The sequence below is a fragment of the Physeter macrocephalus genome, chromosome 16, assembly GCF_002837175.3.
Source record: "Physeter macrocephalus isolate SW-GA chromosome 16, ASM283717v5, whole genome shotgun sequence".
Lineage (NCBI taxonomy): Eukaryota > Metazoa > Chordata > Mammalia > Artiodactyla > Physeteridae > Physeter > Physeter macrocephalus.
Genome location: NC_041229.1, coordinates 100529700 through 100548903, shown reverse-complemented (window position 1 = coordinate 100548903; position 19204 = coordinate 100529700). Strand labels below are relative to the sequence as shown.

The following is a 19204-nucleotide window of genomic DNA, read 5'->3' as shown; positions in this document are numbered from 1 at the left end:
AGTGAGAGGCCCGCGCACCGCGATGAAGAGTGGCCCCCGCTTGCCGCAACTAGAGAAAGCCCTCGCACAGAAACGAAGACCCAACACAGCCAAAAATAAATAAATAAATAAATAAAAATAATAAAATAAAATAAAATATTTGCCTTTCAGGGAACATTTCCGTGGGAATGGGTGGCCCTCCAGATGGTCAGAGAGGAAATTGGGGATGGGATTCTGACTTTCAGGCCCTCCATCTGTCTGTGGATAACAGACCCACTGTCCTGCAGCCTCCCCATTCAGGGCCTCCCTCCACCCCCCAGGCCTCCCGTTCCCATGAACAGATGCCTTTTTCCAGCAGGCCAGCTGTCAAGCCCACGAGCGGGTGGATCTTCAGGTCGCCACGTGACTCAGGCCAGATGGTGCCCGTCAACATCAGCTGCCACAGCGCCACGACGGGCCTCAGCCTCACACACGTCCGCGTGCGTCACAAGTGGGCACCCAGCATCTGTCCCCATCCTGCCATTCCATCAGCCCCCTGCGCTCCACCCCCCACCCCGATGCCGTCAGCGCAGCACCCACCTGCGTCCCCAGACTTCCCCCAGAGGGAGGCCCTTCTGCGTTCCTGCTGAAACGATGAAGGCCCACGGAATGTTCCCAGCACCCGGCAGGCTGTGAGGGCTTAATAAAGGGTAATCATCATCATTGTACACCTCAGAGCTGTTTCTAAAATATCGGGGGCGGGGGGGCGGGCAGGAAGCTTTTGGGAACAGATTCAATAGGCACCCGCTGAAAGGAGAGACTCGCCTGGTTACAGATGAGCGGAACAGCTTCCAGGAGGGCCTGGGAGAATTGGCGTCAGAGACACGGCCCCCACGGGACTTCCCTGGTGGTCCGGCGGTTAGGACTCTGCGCTCCCAACGCAGGGGGCCCCGGTTCGATCCCTGGTCAGGGAACTAGATCCCACATGCCGCAACTAAAGAGGCGGCACAGCCAAATAAATAAATATTAAAAAAAGAAATAAAAGAGAGAGAGAGAGACAGGGCTCCCTCAAGGGGCCTCCAGGTTAGGCTGTAAGGCTGTACAGGTGGATCACCCACCCGAACTCTCTCAGACAAGTGGAGGCCTGCTCCCAGAGAAGGGTCCTCAGGGGCCTGTCCAGGGCCAAGCAGGAGGGGACAAAGGCCAAACCCTGTGACAACTTCAAGTCCCCGCTCCTATCTGGAACTCGGGTTTCCTCTGCTCCAGCCTCACTGCAGCAGCTCTTCTAGCCCACAGGGCGGGCACAGCTCCTGGCTGTGGCTCAGACGATCAGCTGGAGGCAGGAGGCAGCCGCAGGGTGTGGGAGCCGGGATTTGGACCCAAGCAGTCTGACCCTGGAGCTCAGGCCTGGACAGCTACCCCCCGCAGACAGCCTGGGCCCAGGCGAGGAAAGGGGGCCACGCTGCTCCTGGTCGGGGCCAGACTGGAAGCTCAAGTCTCAGAGGCGTGAGTGGACGGGCCCCTGAAAATAAAGCCACATCTCCAGCTCTCCACCTGACAGCACAAAGGAGAGCGATGTGGCAAAGGCCAGTCCCTCCCACGGGGTTTCAGTAACACAAGTGGCCACAGGGTGAGAGGTGCCCACCCCTCCTGCCCTGGTGACGCACAGAGGACTGCTTGGCACTGATCCGGCCGTGGTCGTGGGACCTGCCGGGGGTCAAGGTTGGAACGCAGGGCCCTCAGGCCACTGCAGGGAAGCGTGGTTGGGCTTGGTCAGAGGCTGGGCCGGAGGGGAGAGCAACAGGGCACATGCAGAGGGAGAAGGGGCGGCCTGGAGGGCAAAGCACAGGGGGTCGGGGGGCCGCAGCCACGGCGTCCAGGCAAGGGGTCGGGGCCACAACAGGGTCTCAGCCGCTGGGCTGCACTGATGCAGGGAGCCTGGGTGACTGACATCCTGGCACAGTGCAGGTGGCACCTAGAACACACATCTGGTGCCCTCACTGGCAGGCAGAGTTCATTCGTTCATGTATTCGTTCATTCATTCCATTATTTAATTTTTTTTTTTTTTTTTTTGTGGTACGCGGGCCTCCCTCTGCTGTGGCCTCTCCCGTTGCGGAGGACAGGCTCCGGACGCGCAGGCTCAGCGGCCACGGCCCACGGGCCCAGCCGCTCCGCGGCATGTGGGATCCTCCCGGACCGGGGCGCGAACCCGGTTCCCCTGCATCGGCAGGCGGACGCGCAACCGCTGCGCCACCAGGGAAGCCCCATTGTTTAATATTTACTGAGCAACTGCAAAGGTGCCAGGCACCACCCTGGGCTTTAAAAGTTCAGTGTGAACAAGACAGACGCGTCTGTGCCCTTTTGGAGCCTCATAACGGAGGAGGGGGACAGAGAAGGGCTCCGTAATAAGCTCAGCGAGGCCCCTGAGACCTGCCCAACCGGCCTCCTCCACGGGGATGCCCGCCTCTCAGCCTCACTTGCTCCCACCCCTGTGGCAGAGCCTTGGGCTGGCCCCTCCACGGCGTCCTTGCCCCCAGCCTTGCCTCCTTCGGTGCCCGCTACTGGCCACTCTGCCCATTTAAGTTGAGTTCCCTCACGGAGGGGTCCTGCCCTGAGTGACTCCGTGGGAAGAGCAAAGGTCAGGAAGCCCGGAATGACTTGGAGTCCACTCGCACCCCCACCAGGAGACTTCCTTACGGCTGTGTGACCTGGGGCGAGTCGCTCTACCTCTCTGTGTCAGCCTCCTCATCTAGAGATGAGGAAATCTGTGTCCTGCACCAGGCAGGGGCTCTAGAACCACCTAGGTTTGACCTTGGTCCCTCCTGGACCCCCTTCCTGCCACCCCACACCCTGGGTCACCCCATCTTAAAAACGATCCCTTGGGCTGGAGCCCAGGACCCACACAGGGAGGCCAGGATGGTCTGCCTGGGAGAGAAGCTGCAGGGAGAGAAGGCAGGGGCTAAGGGGAGCTCAGGGGTGGGGTCCACAGCTCCAGCTCAGGAAACATCCCGGGGTGGCCCCAGGTTACGTGGCCTGGAAATTGGCTGCAGGACGATGGGGGAGGGCGGGGGAGAGAGGGTGTCATCTGGCGCCAGTGTCCCTGACACCATATCCCTTGTTGAGCCGGTAGAGGTAGGGTGAGCAGGAAACACGAGCTGCAGCAGGACACTGGCGGGGAAGGACATGGAGAGGTGAAATGGAGTGGGCTGCGGCGTGTTTGTGTGTGTGTGCTCACATCTGTCCTGGCGGTCTCTATACATCTGTTTTTGTGTGTCTGCATGTCTGGGTCTATGAAGTGTCTGTAGGTCTGCCTGTGTGTGTTTATGGGTCTGCATGTACAAGTATTGTGGGTGTTTATGTGAAGGTGTGTGTTTGTGTATGTGTCTGTTTTGTGTTTCCATATGTTTCTATGTGTGATTGTGTTAGTGAATCTACGTGTAGTTGCCTGTTGGCATTTATGTGTCTGTATGTGTTTGTATGTGCATGTCTTCAGAGGTCTGTGTGCGTCTTGTGTTTGAGTGTGCTTTTGTGTGTGTGAGACGGTGTGTAGGAGGCGCTGGTTGACCCCCTCCCTCTCCCCCAACTTCACTATGGCCAGACCGCTATTGTGGCCCAGCCCTGCTGGCAAGTCTCTGGTTTGGTGACTTACCCTTGATGTTGGGGGCTATGGACCAGCGGGCCGCACCCACAGTCTGTGGGGCTATCGGTGGGTCCCGAGTCTGGCTGGGTTTGTAGTCGAGATGCTCTGTGTCCCCTCCTCCCCTCCTCCAATGCTAGAGCCAGCTGGGGCCACCCATGTCCCACATGGAGCCCCAGCCAGGCCCTGGACAGCCCCCAGGCCTGCTGCTCAAGACTGCTGGGTACAGCCAGGACCCAGGGCCAGCAGAGCTGTTCCACAGACTCCCACTAAGGGGCAGGGGTAGAGGTGGAGGGTGGGGGCCAGCTGCTGGACCACTGAGTTTACCCTCCTGCGTGCGGGGCTGGGCTGCAAGGTGCAGGGGACATCCCCGGCCAGGGGCGGCTGCTGCCTTTCCGTCCTCTGCGACTTCAAGCAGCTCATGCACCCACTTCTCAGGGTCCAGGTTCTTCATTTATAAAATAAGGGGCTGGTGCTAGCAGGGCCACGGCGTACAGTTGTACGGTTGTGTACTGCACAAAAGCACCTGGCAGAGGTGACGGAAGGCTCTGAGAGGCAGCCCAGATTCCGCCTTGCAGGCTGAGGGCCCCGGTCTCAGGCTGCAGCACGTGGAGAAAGAGAGGCTTTTTTCTTCCCACAAGACTTTTGCTCTTTAGGTCCTGTGCTCACGTGGGGGCTTCTGCCTAGAGGGAGCCTTGTTCTAAACCTCACGAAGGCACTGGGGCACCAGCCTTTGGGACCAGCCGCCACCCCTCCCAGTGTCGGTGTCCGGGGACTCCATCCACTGCGGACCCTCCTCCATCCATCTCTGGAGAGAGATCTCTGTGACTCTTCCTGCCCGGCTGTCCTCCCCTCTCCTTTATTTACATGTATATGAGTGTATGTCTGTGTGTGTATATGTATGTGTGTGTGTGTATGTATGTATGCATGTGTATGTGTGTGGGGGTGTATATGTATGTACTTATTTAACCTTTTGGCTGTGCCGCGCGGCATGTGGGATCCTAGTTCCCCAACCAGGGATCAAACCGCGCCCCCCGCGTTGGAAGATGGGCAGCGCGGAGACCTAACCACCAGACGGCCAGGCGAGTCTTCCTCCCCTCTCCTGTAAACCCAGAAGGGCCCCTGGCTGTCCTGCTTTGATCCCCGGTCCCTTGCTGTGCTGTAGACCTACCTCCCGCCCACCTCCGCCTCCCCCACTCTGGCCCGCCTGCCCCTCCCTGGGACTTCCTCCCTTCCACACTTGACGGACCGCTTAGCACAGGTCCTCGGAGACCCCTACGCGGGAGAGGAAACTGAGCCTCAAGAGCGAAGTGCCTTGTCCAGAGCGTGACGGTGAGTCCAACCAGGCCTCCCGGACTCCAAACCTGGCCCTGGCCTCTCCAGCCCTGCACCCTCCCCCCACCCTCACCCCTCCTTTCCCAGCCCCCTCTGACCCCGCTGACACTGCTCTGCTTCACTGCTCTTTATTTCATTAGGAAAGTAGCCGGGGAGCCCCCGGGGGAATGTGGAAATAGGGACAGTAGCCAGCTCCTGTCCCCTGGGGTCGGCAAACCTGTGCAGACAGAGATGAGGCCTGAGGGGCTCCGGTGGTCTGTGCACTCTCCCCACCCCGAGACGCCCCTGATCTCCCATCCCCCCGCTCTGGGGCTGGGGTCCCCGGGCAGGGTTGGCCTGACCCAGGGCTTAGGATGTGGGGCTGGTCCACGATGGCCACCCCTGCACGGGGAGCAGCTGTGGGTGGAGGTCCCCCGCCCCTTACCCAGGCCTCAGGCTCAGAGGGGCGCCGTGAAGCCGTTGCCGTGGCTGCCGGGAGGCGTGGCTCGGTAGGAGGGGTCAGCCGAGACCAGGGTTCTGCAGGAAGGAGGGGATGCAGGTGAGGGAGGGGTAGGGGCAGCGAGCCCGGACCTTCTCTTTCCCCCCACCCCGCACAGGGCCAGTGCTCAGCCGGGACGGCCAAGCCACAGAGAGTCTTTGCCAGCCAGCTCTGGGCCATTATTGGTACAAACGGGATTTCTGAGGAATTGGATTGAGCAGAAAGGAGTCAGAGAGAGGCAGAGCCACAGTCATTCAGCTTTGTCCCCACACACCCCACCCCACAGCTGGCCGGGAGCAGGTCGGAGCTGGCCAGACGCCTGGAAACACGAGCGCGCGGGGGGCTGGGGCAGTGGGGGCAGCAGCCGTGCAGAGGGAGGGGTCGCTGGGCAGAGGAGGGCGGCAGCCCCGGTGGGCAGGAGAGGCAATGAACAAACCAGAGAGAGGAAATGGGCCTCTCAGATGGACAGACAGATGAAGGAGCGAGGAGAGGCTGGGGGGAGAGGCCTAGATGCAGCAAAGGACAGAGCAGGAGGGGGGCGTGCTACCTGCCCACGTGGGGATGCAGGCGCCGCAGGCTCTCCGTGGGGTTGGGGGTGGCCTCCAGGCGGGTGACCGGCTGGTTGAGGGCGTAGCCTCCGGGCTTCTGGGGCTGGAAGCCACCTCGAGTCCAGCCTTCACGGTCTAGACCCTTGGGGATGTTCTCGAAGTACCTACGACACAGAAGCGTAGCTGGCAGTAAGCTGCTCTCTGTCCTCCTTGGCAGCCTCTCTGCTCTTCCCCAGCAGGAATCTGGACTCCAGTGGAGCCCAAGCTGCTGCAGATCTCCAGCCTCCTTGCCTTTGCCCACGCTGTTCGCTCTGCCAGGAACTCCCGAAGGCCCTGTCCACTCACTCACCCCTTAGCCTGGAGCCTGCCCTCTCTCCGCCCCTGAGCTGGGCGCCCCTCCTCTGTGCCGCCCCTGAGGCTGAGACAGCACTCTGGAGTGTAAAAGACTTTTAAGAGATGCCATGCCTCCCTCCCTGGCCTGTGAACGTCTCAGGGGATGGGAGAGGATGGGAGTTGGGGACCCCATCGCATCCATTTCTCTCTAGGCGTTTGACTTTTTCTTCCATTTTGCCAATTTTCACTGAGCACCGGGCCGGGTTCTGAAGGTGCCAAAATGAGCAAGATGTGGGTCCAGCCCTTGAGTTTACAAAGGGGGGTGCAGGGAGATAAATGAGAAAATCAGTGATTACAACCCCTGGGGCTCTGGGCCCATGAGGAAGGAGCGGTGTGCCTGACACCTGCTGAGCGCTCAGAAAAGCAGACAGGCAGGTGGGGGAAGGAGAGGTGGCTGGGCCTGAGGGTCTGCGGGAGACTGAGGAGGGGCAGGAACACAGTTGTCCCCCAACACCCAGAGTGAGGCCCCGCCCCTCCCCCTTGCCCTCCACGGAACCGGAGCAGCCACATGCATCACGGATCTGCTGTGAGGCTCAGGCACCACTTCTACCCTCTGAGCCTCAGCGCCCCCATTCCAAAGAGGGAGGATTTAGCTCCAAGGATGCGGGGGAGCGGGGACAGCACCCTGGGAGATGGAGGAGCTGGCGGGGAGCAGTGTGGACGCGGATGACACAGGCTGACACACAGATGACAGGCCAGGAGGGGAGGCTTTTGCCTAAGAATTACACCTCCATTATCCCACTCCTGTGATGCCCTCCCCACCCAGTCCTGGCCTGGGTAGCCTCCCCCATGACTCTAGGGCCACTTCCTCCTGGAAACCTTCCCTGATGCCCAGGACGCTCACTCCTTGCCCAGGGCTCACGCAGCACAGAGCTTCCCTTCTGAGAGTGCATGGAGCCCACCTGCCATGCACTGGTTGTAGTGTCTTAGCAGATGCCCTGTTGCCCCACACAGACCCCATCGTACTCCCTTATTCGTCGCCTGTCCACCAATGGCCTGCACTGCATGTCTGGGAAAGCTGCCCTTGGGTTACTGGAGCAAAGAGGTACCTGGGGTTTAATATTGCCCCTGGGGACAGCCCTTAACCAAGGATCAAGGGGTGTGGGGTATGAATACCCCAGCTCTCTCGTTCCTTGGCTGGGATCATTCTGAGTTGTGTGTTTTGCACTGTTTTCTAGCGTCTCCCCATGGGATACCTGGTTTAATAACACACTGTTGTCGGCTGCCATCCCTTCCCCACCCCATTACCCCCACCCCTGACACCCTTAATAAAGGGTTCACACCCAACTCCTTGGCTTGGGGTCTGCTTCTGGAGGAACACACATTAATCAAGTGTTGGCCTTCTTCACTCATTACTGTGAGCTCATTGCTTTTCCCAGTCTCAGTCTCCCTGTCTGTGAAATGGGTCAGCTTCACAGCCCCAGATATGGGTAGGGAAGAGGGGCTCACCCTTGGTTGTAGGTGGTCAGGTAGCGATTATCCAGGTCAGGGTCATAGGGGCTCCGGACATAGCTGGGGTTGTTAAGGCTGAACCCTGTGGGCTCCTGCACCAGAGGGATAGAGAGGGGACTTCTCAGGTCAGGAGGGGGTGGGGATTTGGGGTGGGGGCTGGGTACCCCAGGCCTTACCTTTTTCCCCACGGTCTCCCGGCCAAGCAGGGCAACATTTGTCTGTTGCATCCTCTGCAGGGGCTGGAATTGCCGGTGGTTCATGCTGCTGGGTTCTGGGCCGGAAGGGGGCACCTGCAAGGGACAGAATCACAAGAAGGGTGGCTGGGTGGCCAGGGTGAGGCAGCAGGATGGAGGGAAGGCAGGTAGAGGCCCATGCAGCCTCAACCGCCCCAGCCCCAGGATGCGTCCCCCTCCAGCCCCACTGAAGTCACGGCTTTGAACACGCCCCTCACTTTCCAGTCCCTGGGCCTTTCCCCCTCCACCCAGGGGTCCTTCCTCTGCATCTCCAAATATCCTGATTCTTCCTGTATTGCACTGCCCGGATCAAATGCCACCGGGTCCAAGAAACCTCCCTGTCTCCTCCTCTCTGAGTGCTCCCTTCTCTGAGGGAGCCCCCCGAGGCCACTCACTCTGGGGTTCAGAGTCCTCTCATTCACTCGGCTGAAGCCGGTCTCCCGCTCAGAGCCTCTGGCCAGCACCGGCAGGAACTCATCCCCCTAAGACAGCAAAGCAGCCCCTGGCACGGCTTCCGGCACCATCCCAACTGCCCCACAGGAGGACCTCAGGCTGTGGCACAGACATTCCCCTCCAACCCTGGCTCAGCTTACATGAGGATGGGTCACGGGGAGAATGTCTGACTTGGTGACACTCCGGCCTGGGAGGAGGACCTGGAAAGAGGCCACAGAGGAGCATCAGGCTGCTCAGTTGCTCCTTTGTCCTGAGCACAGAGAAGGGCTCAGCACAAATGGGTATAATTGGACTTACAAAGGAAAGGGGAGAGTCTGGGAAGAAGGGAGGGGAGGGCATGATGCTGAATGGGAACCAGCAGTCCAGGGTTCTTGTCTGAACTCTCAGTGACCTTGGCTATGCTGCTTTTCCTCTTTGGACCTCAGTCTTCTCATCCAGAAAATGGGGGAGTTGGACCAAAGTGGTGGTTTTCGCCCAAGCTCTTTCATCTTGTGTTTGGGCAAAGGCTTCTGCAGCTCATATATATACATTTTTAAAGCTAGAAAACCCCAGACTGGAGAGCTTCAATCACCTTGAAATTCTAGTGGGGCCCAGCCTGACTTACCGGGTCGCCAGGGAGGACCTGGGAGGGCGGCTGGAAGATGATGGGGTTCTTGTTGGAACCTTCGGTTAAGCCAGTCTCCTCCTTGGCCCCAGTTGATTTCTTCTGCAAGAGATCTGCAAAAGACAGCCCCTCTGTGCTGGCCTGGGACCAGTAGGCCCCACCAACGTGGCCACCAGTGGCTCAGTGTCCCAGTAGGTGGGGGGGGAGCTGACTCCAAGGATCTGGAGGCCGGAGCCGCCAGGATCATGGGCAACAGGGGAATCCAGAGTCCAGGGCAGAGAGCAAGAGAGGAGAGCAAAAGGAAGGGCAAGCCTCAAACAGCCCTCCTAAGCAAGAGAGAGTTGTCCTTTGGAGAACAGCAGACCTAAAGCACAGAGGTCAGTCCAGGGAAGATGGTTTCCCCAAGCTGCCGATATGTCCTTCTGTCTTCCGCTGGTGCCTTCTTAGCCCTGTGCCAGCACTGGGGTCCCCGGGGGTCTCTCCCAAGGGTCGGGGATAGGGAGGTGTAGTGGGAGGCCTGAGCTTAGACTCATGCCTGCCTACCTGGCTGGTTTGAAGGCTCCTTGAGATACTTGGAATTATATTCAGGAGTCATGAAGCGGGGGCCCTGGAACACAAAGAGTGGAGCAGTGGGGGACGCAAGGCAGACCAGGGCCCAAAGACAGTGGGGGCAGTGCTGGCTCTCCGGTTCTCCGTGCTTTGAGTAGACCTGCATGCTCCCACACAAATCTCTCTCTGATCAGGCATCACAGCGCCAGAAATCCCACCAGGAGAGCACAGTTCCTCCGTGACAATGAAAACTAAGTCATATCCCACGCTGGACTCCAGTAATGAACAACGGGACCCAGAGCCCCTGCGACCCAGAGCAGGAGGGGCCCCAAGAGAGGAGAGAGGCTGATGGAAGGAAATGGGTGCACGGGGCCCCTGGATGGGATCAGGAGAGAAGGGAGCTCAGGTATTAAATCCTAAGATACATGTAAGGAAGCCCATGAGGACCACTTTGCTGCTGCTTTGGAAATACCAAATATCAAACCCTTGGCTCGCCCCGGTCTTTTTGAGCGTGTGTGCCCTGAGCCCACATTTAGCCGGCTGCTTGGGTGAGTCAGCACAGAACCTGTCTCGAGGAAGCGGGAGGAGGTGGGTCTGGCCCCTCTGCCCGGCCCAAGGCCCTCATCGGGGCCACCCACTCACGTGTCGGGCATTCTCCCACTCCGGCAAGCCCTTGTTCTGCTGTTGGTGGAGCAAGGGCACCTCCGTGGGCTCCAGCCCCTTGATGGCCTGGGGCCCATAGTCCTGGGTGTCAAAATGGACCTTCCTGACCTGGGAGGACAGAGCAGCCAGTGCAGCCCCACCCTCTGGAGGGATCCCCACCCTGTCCACCCTCTAACCCTTCCTCCACCCCAGGCTAGGGTCCCCCTCTGTCCTGGTCCTGGCCCAGCGCTGACCTCGCTGGTGGGGGTGGCTGCCCTGGCCTTCTCCGGAGAGGAGCCAGGGTGGGTCCGGTGCATGTTCCAGGGCAGTGGGTATTTGCCATCAGGCACCTCCAGGGGACGGTAACTCTGACTGGTCACGGTCTGGAAATTGTTGCAGACTTGTTCCCTGAGGGTGGGGCAGAAGCAGCAGCTATTACCACCAGGGCCACCTCTCCTTGTCCCCTGGAGGCTCCCACCTCCCTCAGACCTCCCACAGCAGCCTCGGGAGTCTGCTTGCCTTTGGGGCCCAGGCTGAGGACCAGGCCCTGAGTCCCCCAGGACCCCGGACCCCGTGCGCGGAGCCTGGAGTTGGTCTGATGAGGTCCGATGGCCCTGAGGGCTAAGGCCCAGGAGGGCAGGGGGTGAGGAGGGGTTGGACCGACTGTACCCCATGTCCGGGTTGTCCAGGGCATGGAGAGTGGGTTGGCACGAGACCACGGGCCGGCAATTTGATTTGTAGCCTGTGCCTCGGTGACTGCCCATGCGGGGCTTGAAATCCTCCCGACCTGCCGGAGGGGAAGCAGGCAGACAGGACTTAGGGTCAGCAGAGCGGCAGAGCACTGACCAGGGCTTCCCAGGCGGGACCGGCCTCCCCCCGCACCACGGGTCTAGGAGGGCGTCCCCACTCCTGCCCGGTGCCCTGGGCGTGGCTCCGACACAAAGGTGCCCTCACCGTAGGCTGTGCAGTAGCTGGTGGCGTAGAATTTCAGGGGGTCTGTGCAGCCCCCTGAACTCATCTTCACATAAGGGGAGACAACCCCCAGGGGGAGTTTCCCCATCATGATGCTGTGGGGCAGGGCCCCCGGGGGGCCTAGGAGCGAAGCACAGGGATTCCCATAGGTCTGGCAGCCCAAGGGCCCCGAGCCTGCCCCAGGCCCAGGCTGTGGAGACCACAGAGGAGGTGATGGAAGTCCACACAGCGGCCCTTCCCCCAGGTCTGTGCCTTTCCACCGACACCCACCCCCCAAACTGAAGAAAGGACTAGTAACCATCAACACCTGTGTACCCTGTGTCTCATCTCACCTTCCTCACACCTTATCACCACCACCCCTCCCCCATTTTACAGCTGGGAAACTGAGGTTCCAAGTGGTGAAGGATTAGCTCATAATAGGTAGTAGAACCGGGATTCAGACCCAGGGTATCTGACGCCTAAGCTCCTGATCTTTACCCCCACATGCCCTCTTCTGGGAACTGAATAGCCAGACAATCGCCCACCCTGAGAACTCTTGGCCACCCCAGCTGGGAAGCTCACTCCCAGCTCCAGGCTCCTTGTCTCTCCCTAGGGTCCCTCGGCCTTGCCCACCTCCCACTAGAAGTTGGCTCAGCTCTCTTGGGGCCCAACCTCCCAGCTGGCCCCACCCTTACCTGCCCTCCACAGGGGCTCTGAGGTAGGGCAAGAGGCTGCAGGAGGCAGGAGCTGCTCCACAGAAGCCTGAGCCCTCCGGGAACTGGCCAGGCCAGAAGAAACAGTGCGTTGCCTAGCAACAGGTGCCTAGCAACAGTGTCCCCACGCCTTGGAAGCCCTTCTGAAGCCAGGGCCCACTGAGGGGCTGACCTGGCCAGGAGGGGAGGCCAGGAGCTGCCCAGGCAAGGTACTGCCTCCACGGCTCCAGTCCCTATTGTGGTGTCCCTCACTAGAGCCGGGCAGAATTGCTGTCTTAGTGACATGAAATAAAAGATAATCCTGAACAATCACTCCAATTTACTGAGTACCCACTTCTCATCAGACACTTTACATCTTTTATCTCCAGTCTTCTGAATAGCTCTTCCAGGTAGCTATTATTATCCCTCTTTTCACACAGGGAAAAGGAGGGTTAGACAAGCAAAGTGACTTGGCTGGCCGGAGATCTCACAATCAGAAAATAGCAAAGTTGAGATTCAAACGTGGGTGGGTCCAGATCCCACTCTTAAGCCTCTGGGTAAATTAATGTTGACTATGTTCTGCTAGAGCCAAATCTGTACCAAGCTCTTTTACACACATTACCTCGCATAATCCCCCAAACCACCCTGTGAACTGGCTACTATTATTCTAGGTCCAATAAACCACAGCAGTGAAGAGTGTGGTTCAAACCTGATCTGTCGCCTTTGATGAGAAATTTATCTTCTTAATGCCCCCATTTCCTCATCTTCACTGAGGGTTGTCACTGGACCTGTCTCCTAGGGTTGTTGGAAGATTTGATGAACGAGTGGATTCAGCACCTGGCAGGTGGTTGATGCTCGGTTTTTTGGGGTTTTTTTGCGGTACGCGGGCCTCTCACAGTTGCGGCCTCTCCCTCCGGACGCACAGGCTCAGCGGCCATGGCTCACGGGCCTAGCTGCTCCGCGGCATGTGGGATCTTCCCGGACCGGGGCACAAACCCGTGTCCCCTGCATCGCAGGCAGACTCTTAACCACTGCGCCACCAGGGAAGCCCCTGATGCTCGGTTTTTAAAAGCTCTTCTTAGCTTTATTTTGTAATGGGAAAGGTGGGGCCCAGGCCTCACAGTTGGAGGAGGAAGAGTCTGGATTAAATGGGCGTGAGCCAGATCCACAGGCCATGCTCCTTCTGTAAGGGCTCATTTGCCTCACGTCAGCTCTAAGGCTTGTGAATGTCTAATAGCTGGATCTCTGGGGACTGAGCAGTTGTGTGTGTGTGGTGGGGGGGGAGTGTCCTGATTTGCAGCATTTGTCGATTTCTATGGTGTAAACACTCCCATCACGGCTGCTTTCAAACTACCAAGGCAATGCTACTGAAAAGGGAATTGGGTAGACAAGGTCAGCAGCCCACCACAATTATTGTACTTCCACCATAGGGATACAGTAGTTGCAAGTAACCCCAAGAGCATAAATGACAGGAAAATATGGGAATGTCATGAGGAGGTGATGACTTTGAAGTATTTATTAGCTTCTTTTAAAATATAATTTAGTAATATGTAAGTTTATATCATTGAAGTTTTAACAACGGCTGCGTTCAACAATCAGCTGGCAGATTTCCTGGAAGTTTCAGCGTCAGCTCTCAGGAGCTATATGAGCTGGCTCCAGTGCTCCAGTGCGCCCCTGCTCTTAGGGGAGAATGAGGTGTGAATGAAGGGGAGGCCGAGGGAAAGGGGGCTGCCCTCGCCCAGGAGACGCCCTTGCCGCACTCACCTGGAGGTGACCGGCCTGCTGGTGAGGGAGATTGTGTCTGCACCTGACCCCCACAGAGAGGCCCTGGACTCAGAGGTGACCAGGACCCAGCAGAGGTGTGGCAAGTACCCACCCTCCAGAGGAATGAATCTGTTCGGGGGTCAGCAGCTGCAGGGACAGAGTTGAAGAGACACAGCCCGGCCCTCCAGCCAGGAGCTCCAAGTGTAATGACGGAGGCTCCCATGAGCTCCACTCAAGAAACACAAGATAGGGAAGAATAGGTGGGGCTCACCCAGGGCGGAAGGAGAGAGAGGCTCTCAAAGTGTCTGCATCGCAGGGAAGGGTTACAAGCAAGGACTCAGACTCTGAAGCCAGATGGCACGGCCCTGGCTCTGACACTTAATAACCAAAAGACTTGGTGCATGTTACATGCACCTCGGTTTCCCCCTTCTGGAAAGTGGGGGTGATAATGGTACCTACCTGTGGGGCTGTAGCTGGCACACTGAGCTGGCACACTGAGGTAGTAAGTGCCATCTAAGAATTAGGGAAAGGTCTTGGCAAAGGATTGGGCTCAAGGGTTAACAACAGGAATTCCACATGGCCCTGCCCTCAGGGAGCCCACGGTCTACAGGGGTCTCAGTCACTGCCAATGTGATGTAGCCAGCGAGAGATCAATTCAGGACCCTGAGAGGACTGAGATCAGAACTCGCGTCTGCCACTCGCTGGCTGTGCAACTCCCAGCTTCCGGGATTCACCTCCAACCCCGATATTGCAGGGTTGCTGGTGGATTTGAAATACACTTTGCACCGTGTCTAGCAGGCAGTAGGCCTGCACAGGCGAAGATGAGGGAGGGCACTCCACGTGGAAGGCCCGGCGAGAACAAAGGTGAGACTAGGTCCCTTGCGGCTGGAGCCCTGGGTGAAGGGGAGGGGCTAGCTCAGCTGGGGGAGGCAGCTTCGAGGAAGGCTGTGGCCAGGCTTTCCTTTTCGCAGTTGATGAGGGGCAAACGGGGTTGTGAAAGGCTTGAAACTGTCCCATAACGTTGTGACGGAGCTCTTGAGTTGCTGGGGACCCCTGGGTTGGAGCCCACGAAAGACGGCGAGGAATTCTGGGAGGCAGCGGTGAGCCTGCTGGTGGCCTGTGGTTTTTTGCTGTGTGGCGACACCCAGCGGCCATCACTCAGAACTGCAGGTGATAGACTGGCGCTGCCCTCATAAAGCTGGGGTCTCCTGGAGGGGCGCGAGGAGAAGGCGGAGCTACTAGATCGCCCGGCCACCGGCCACCAGGTTCTCCAGAACAGAGGGGCCCGGCCTGGGCAAGGAGTGTTCGGGAGACCAAGGGCCCGGAGCTCACAAGGAGCAGGAGCCTAGGGGCTGCTCACCTGGCGCTGGTCCCAGTGCTAACCCCATCGCTGTGTGACTTTTGGACCTCTCACCTCTGGGCCTCAGTTTTTCTAACTCCCCGTTTCCCCCTCCCCCCAGCCCTTGGCAACCCACAGGTGACTTTCTATCTCTATGAATTTGACTGCTCTAGGCACCTCATATAAGAGGAATCGTACAATATTTGTCCTTTTGTGTCTGGTTTATTTCACTTAGCATAATGTCCTTAAGGTTCATCCATACTGTAGCAGGTGCTGGAATTTCCTTCTTTTTTAAAGCTGAATAATATTCCATTATATGTATGTACCACACGTTGTTTATCCTCTCATCTGTAGATGGACACTTGAGTTGTGTCTATCTTTTGGTTATTGTGAATAATACTGCTAACATGGGTGTGTAAGTATCTTGTTGAGTCCCTGCTTTCAATTTTTGAGGGGTGCACACCCAGAAGTGGAACTGTTAGAACTTACTACACTCACACTTCTGAAGTCCGTGTGCTGGAGGCTGGGGAAGGCACAAAGGGTAATGTTTCCTGGGTTCAGGTGGGCCCCGAGGCAAGGGGGTTGCTGGGGGAGGAGAATGGAATCAGGTGTTGCCCGCAGGAAAGGCCTGGTCTGAGTCCATTTAGGTGAAAGAGGAAGAGGCAGGGATGCCAATGTCTTGGGTGAGCCGAGGTCACATCTCTACTCCTTTCTGAGCCGCTTCTGGAACTTGAGTTTGAGGTCTGCCTCTGGCACAAATAGTGCTGTGTGACTTTCCTTAATTAACCACACTCTCTGGTCCTGCTGCCTGTGAAAGAGGGAAGTAGGCCAGAACTGGAGGTTTGGCTTGTGTGTTTTTAGTTTGAGATGTGTTGTTTATTTGGCCTCAAGGTCTTGAAACTCTTTCTTCAAACAGATATGAAAATGATGACTGGCTCTGTGTCTCCCTCACCCCCCTCATCTATGAGACAGCAGGACCCCAGCCCACCCTCTTTCCAGGTCCCTCCCCTTGTTACAGGAGAGTATGGAGGGGTCTGCCTCACCCTAGCCCACACTCAGCCTCACCCTCTGGGGCCGGCTGGACCAGCACTGGCAGTATCTCCCAGCCCAGACCCTGAGGTGTATCAATGGAGGGCACAGCGTTTGAGGAACAGAGCTCATCAAACCCGCATTCTGCCCACAGGAGCACTGTTTCTGAACCCAGATTCTTCTAAGCCCACCTGACAATCCTCATCCAGGCCAGGTGCCCCCACTCTGTGATCCAGGATGGAGCAACTTGAAACTGGAACATGGCGTCAAGGGGGTCATGACAGGATGGGCTGGTTGGAGCAACGCCAAGCCCATGGGCCCCTCTTGTCCATGGCATGGGGGTAGCAGGGTGGCCTGGATTCGCACAGCCACCTCTTGGTTCAGCCCTGGGTGGTGGCGCTGCCCTGTTGAAGGGCTCAGTGGTTCTGAGGCTGAGGTAACTGATTTGGGAGAAGTGGATCCGGAGGCTCCTGGGTCTGAACGGCGTGGTGTTAGGATAGGAGCCGTGGCTTTGGGGCCTCACTGACCTGCGTTTAGATCCTGGCTCCATCTAGGAAATGTCCCAGGCCTCGCTTTCCTCCCTGTGACAGCAGGATGCTGCCTGCTCCCTGGGCTGTTGTGAGAATGAAATGAGAACTGTAAGAAAGGGGCTCAGTGTGACACCTGCACAGTGGGACCGCTGAGTGACGGGGGCTGTGATTATTAGGGGTGTAAACATTGGGTCCAGGGAGCAGGCCAGCAGCCAGGCCGGGATGACTTCAGTTTTCACTATCGATTTTGCCTATTTCCAGCATCTCTGCACTGTGACTCGGGCCTCTAGGACGGCTGCTGCCTTAATGAGACAGGCGAGGTGCCCGGGACTGGGGTCCTCAAACTCCCACCTCTAAAACATGCCCTGGAGGCTCTGCTCACTGATCTGTTACCACCAGGAACTGAAATAGCCGGAGTCTAACAGCCTAAATGCAATCCCTCTCCGTCTCTGTCTTTCCTAAAAGGAAATGATTCCCTTGCTGGTTTGAGCGCTCTCTCCCCGCACCTCCCACCAAGCTAGCATAACTTCCTGTAGTTCATTTCCACTCCCGTCTGTAGGTGTTTCCTGGAAGAACTCTGCCGAGCATATTTGATGGCTGTTCTGTTTCTGCCTGTTCTGTTCTTTTACTGTCTCCTCTGGGTGAACTGTTGATCTCGCACAAGGTTTAAAAATTCATGACTCCCGGGGAAGATAGAATGAGATGGAGCGGAAAATAAGAACACAATCTCAGTTTTCCAATGGGATAGAGATATTCTCGTCAGTGAACAGCAAGAAACTGAGGACAGGCGTCAAGAGGGTGGCTTCTGGATGCACAGAGACCTGGGTTTGACTCTCCAGCCCTGTTTTTCTGGGATGTGTGCTCTGGAACTCAACTCCTCTAAGCCTGTTTCCTTACCTATATGATGAGGTCACGGTAGAACTCACACAGGCTGAGGACTCCGGAAAGATAATATTTAAGTGCTTAGCACATAGCCTGGCATAGAGAAGGCACTCAATAAGTGCTTATGATTATTTTACATTTCCCAGCCTCCCTTGCAGTTGGATGAGGACCATGTGGCCAGTTCTGCCCAATGTGCTGCATGAGGAATTGAGGAATGCCACTCTCAGTCTGAGGCAGTTATCAGTGGCTGTGAGTTTTCTACTCTCTGTGGGTGGAGACAGGAATGTCAGGATGGAAGAACCAAGAGAGGGAAGCAGCCTGGATCACTGAGTCCCCTCCTGGAGGTCAGCTGCCCCAGAGAGCGGGCTTTCCCTCAGCAGACGGGGATGTGATAGAGAGAGAAACCTTGCAGCCTCAAGCCCCGGAGGTCTGGGATTTTGTTTGCTACTGCAGCATAAGCAAAGAACTGAAGATCTGAGGACTTTTGGGAAAGAAGTTTAGATGTGATTCTGTGTATTAGTCAGGGTTCTCCAGGGAAACAGAGCCAATAGGACGTACAAGTGCTCCTAAGTGTGTATATATAGTGGAATATTATTCAACCATAAAAAAGAAGGAAGTCCTGCCATTTGCAAGAACATGGGTGGACATTGAGGGCATGATGCTAAGCGAAATAAGGCAGACAGAGAAAGGCAAATACTGTATGGTCTCACTTATATGCAATCTAAGAAAAACAAACTCGAGAATTCCCTGGCGGTCCAGTGGTTAGGACTCCAAGTTTTCACTGCCAAGGGCCCGGGTTCAATCCCTGGTCAGGGAACTAGGATCCCACATGCCACACAGCACAGCCAAAAAAAAAAAAAAAGGAAGAAAGAAAGAAAGAAAAGAAAAGAAAATCAAACTCATAGAAAGAGCGAGTAAATTGGTGGTTGCCAGAGGCAGGGCGTGGGGGCTGGGGGTGGGGAGGAAGTGAGTGAAGATGGTCCAAGGGCACAAACTTCCAGTTATAAGATGAGTAACAGGGCTTCCCTGGTGGCGCAGTGGTTGAGAATCCTCCTGCCAATGCAGGGTACATAGGTTCGAGCCCCCGTCCGGGAAGATCCCACATGCTGCAGAGCAACTAAGCCCGTGCGCCACAACTACTGAGCCTGCGCTCTAGAGCCCACGAACCACAGCTACTGAGCCCGAGTGCCACAACTACTGAAGCCCGTGTGCCTAGAGCCCGTGCTCCGCAACAAAAGAAGCCACCGCAATGAGAAGCCTGGGCAACGCAATGAAGAGTAACCGCCACTCGCCGCAACTAGAGGAAGCCCGTGCGCAGCAACGAAGACCCAACGCAGCCAAAAAATAAATTAAATAAAATAAATTTTAAAAAATTAAAAAAAAATTTTAAAAAGATGAATAGCTTCTGGGGATCTAATGTACAGCATGATGACTACAGTTAACAGTACTGTTTTGTGCACTTGAAAGTGGCTAAGAAAGTAGATCTTAAAGGTTCTCACCATTTACACACAAAAGGTAACGATGTAAGATGATGGATGTATTAACTAACCTTATCGTGGTACTCATTTTACAATATATGCATATATCAAATGATTTTGTACACTTTATTTTTAAAATTTATTTAAAAATTTTTTTTTTGTTTTTGGCTGTGTTGGGTCTTTGTTGCTGTGCACGGGCTTTCTCTGGTTGCAGCGAGCAGGGGCTACTCTTTGCTGTGGTGCGCGGGCTTCTCATT

The 19204-nt window shown here is 56.8% G+C and overlaps 1 protein-coding gene across 2 annotated transcripts; it reads right to left on the bottom strand.

Moving 5' to 3' along the window:
- Positions 1–5044: 5044 nt before the first annotated feature.
- SAXO4 (stabilizer of axonemal microtubules 4) lies at positions 5045–14110 on the bottom strand. 2 transcript variants are annotated; one of them, XM_007106194.2, is made up of 14 exons: positions 14104–14110; positions 11237–11581; positions 10952–11069; positions 10537–10690; positions 10283–10411; positions 9635–9698; positions 9092–9204; positions 8628–8687; positions 8430–8516; positions 7978–8091; positions 7799–7893; positions 5956–6120; positions 5355–5446; positions 5045–5147 (listed from the first exon to the last, which is right to left on the bottom strand). In XM_007106194.2, exons 2-13 carry the CDS (start codon positions 11553–11555, stop codon positions 5368–5370), a joined length of 1497 nt encoding a protein of 498 aa, XP_007106256.2. In that variant the 5' UTR covers positions 11556–11581; positions 14104–14110; the 3' UTR covers positions 5045–5147; positions 5355–5367. The 2 variants fall into 2 exon arrangements, with proteins under 2 accessions (XP_007106256.2, XP_023989169.1); XM_024133401.1 differs by lacking the exon at positions 14104–14110 and having other exon boundaries at positions 11237–11591.
- Positions 14111–19204: the final 5094 nt, after the last annotated feature.

Excerpts from the sequence above, each read along its gene's own strand:
- SAXO4 (XM_007106194.2), bottom strand. The coding sequence starts at position 11,555 with ATGGTTACTAGTCCTTTCTTCAGTTTGGGGGGTGGGTGTCGGTGGAAA. Across the intron at positions 9,205-9,634 it reads GGAGCCTTCAAACCAGCCAG|ATCTCTTGCAGAAGAAATCA; the intron begins GTAGGCAGGCAT and ends TGTCTTTTGCAG. Across the intron at positions 7,894-7,977 it reads GGGAGACCGTGGGGAAAAAG|GAGCCCACAGGGTTCAGCCT; the intron begins GTAAGGCCTGGG and ends CCTCTGGTGCAG.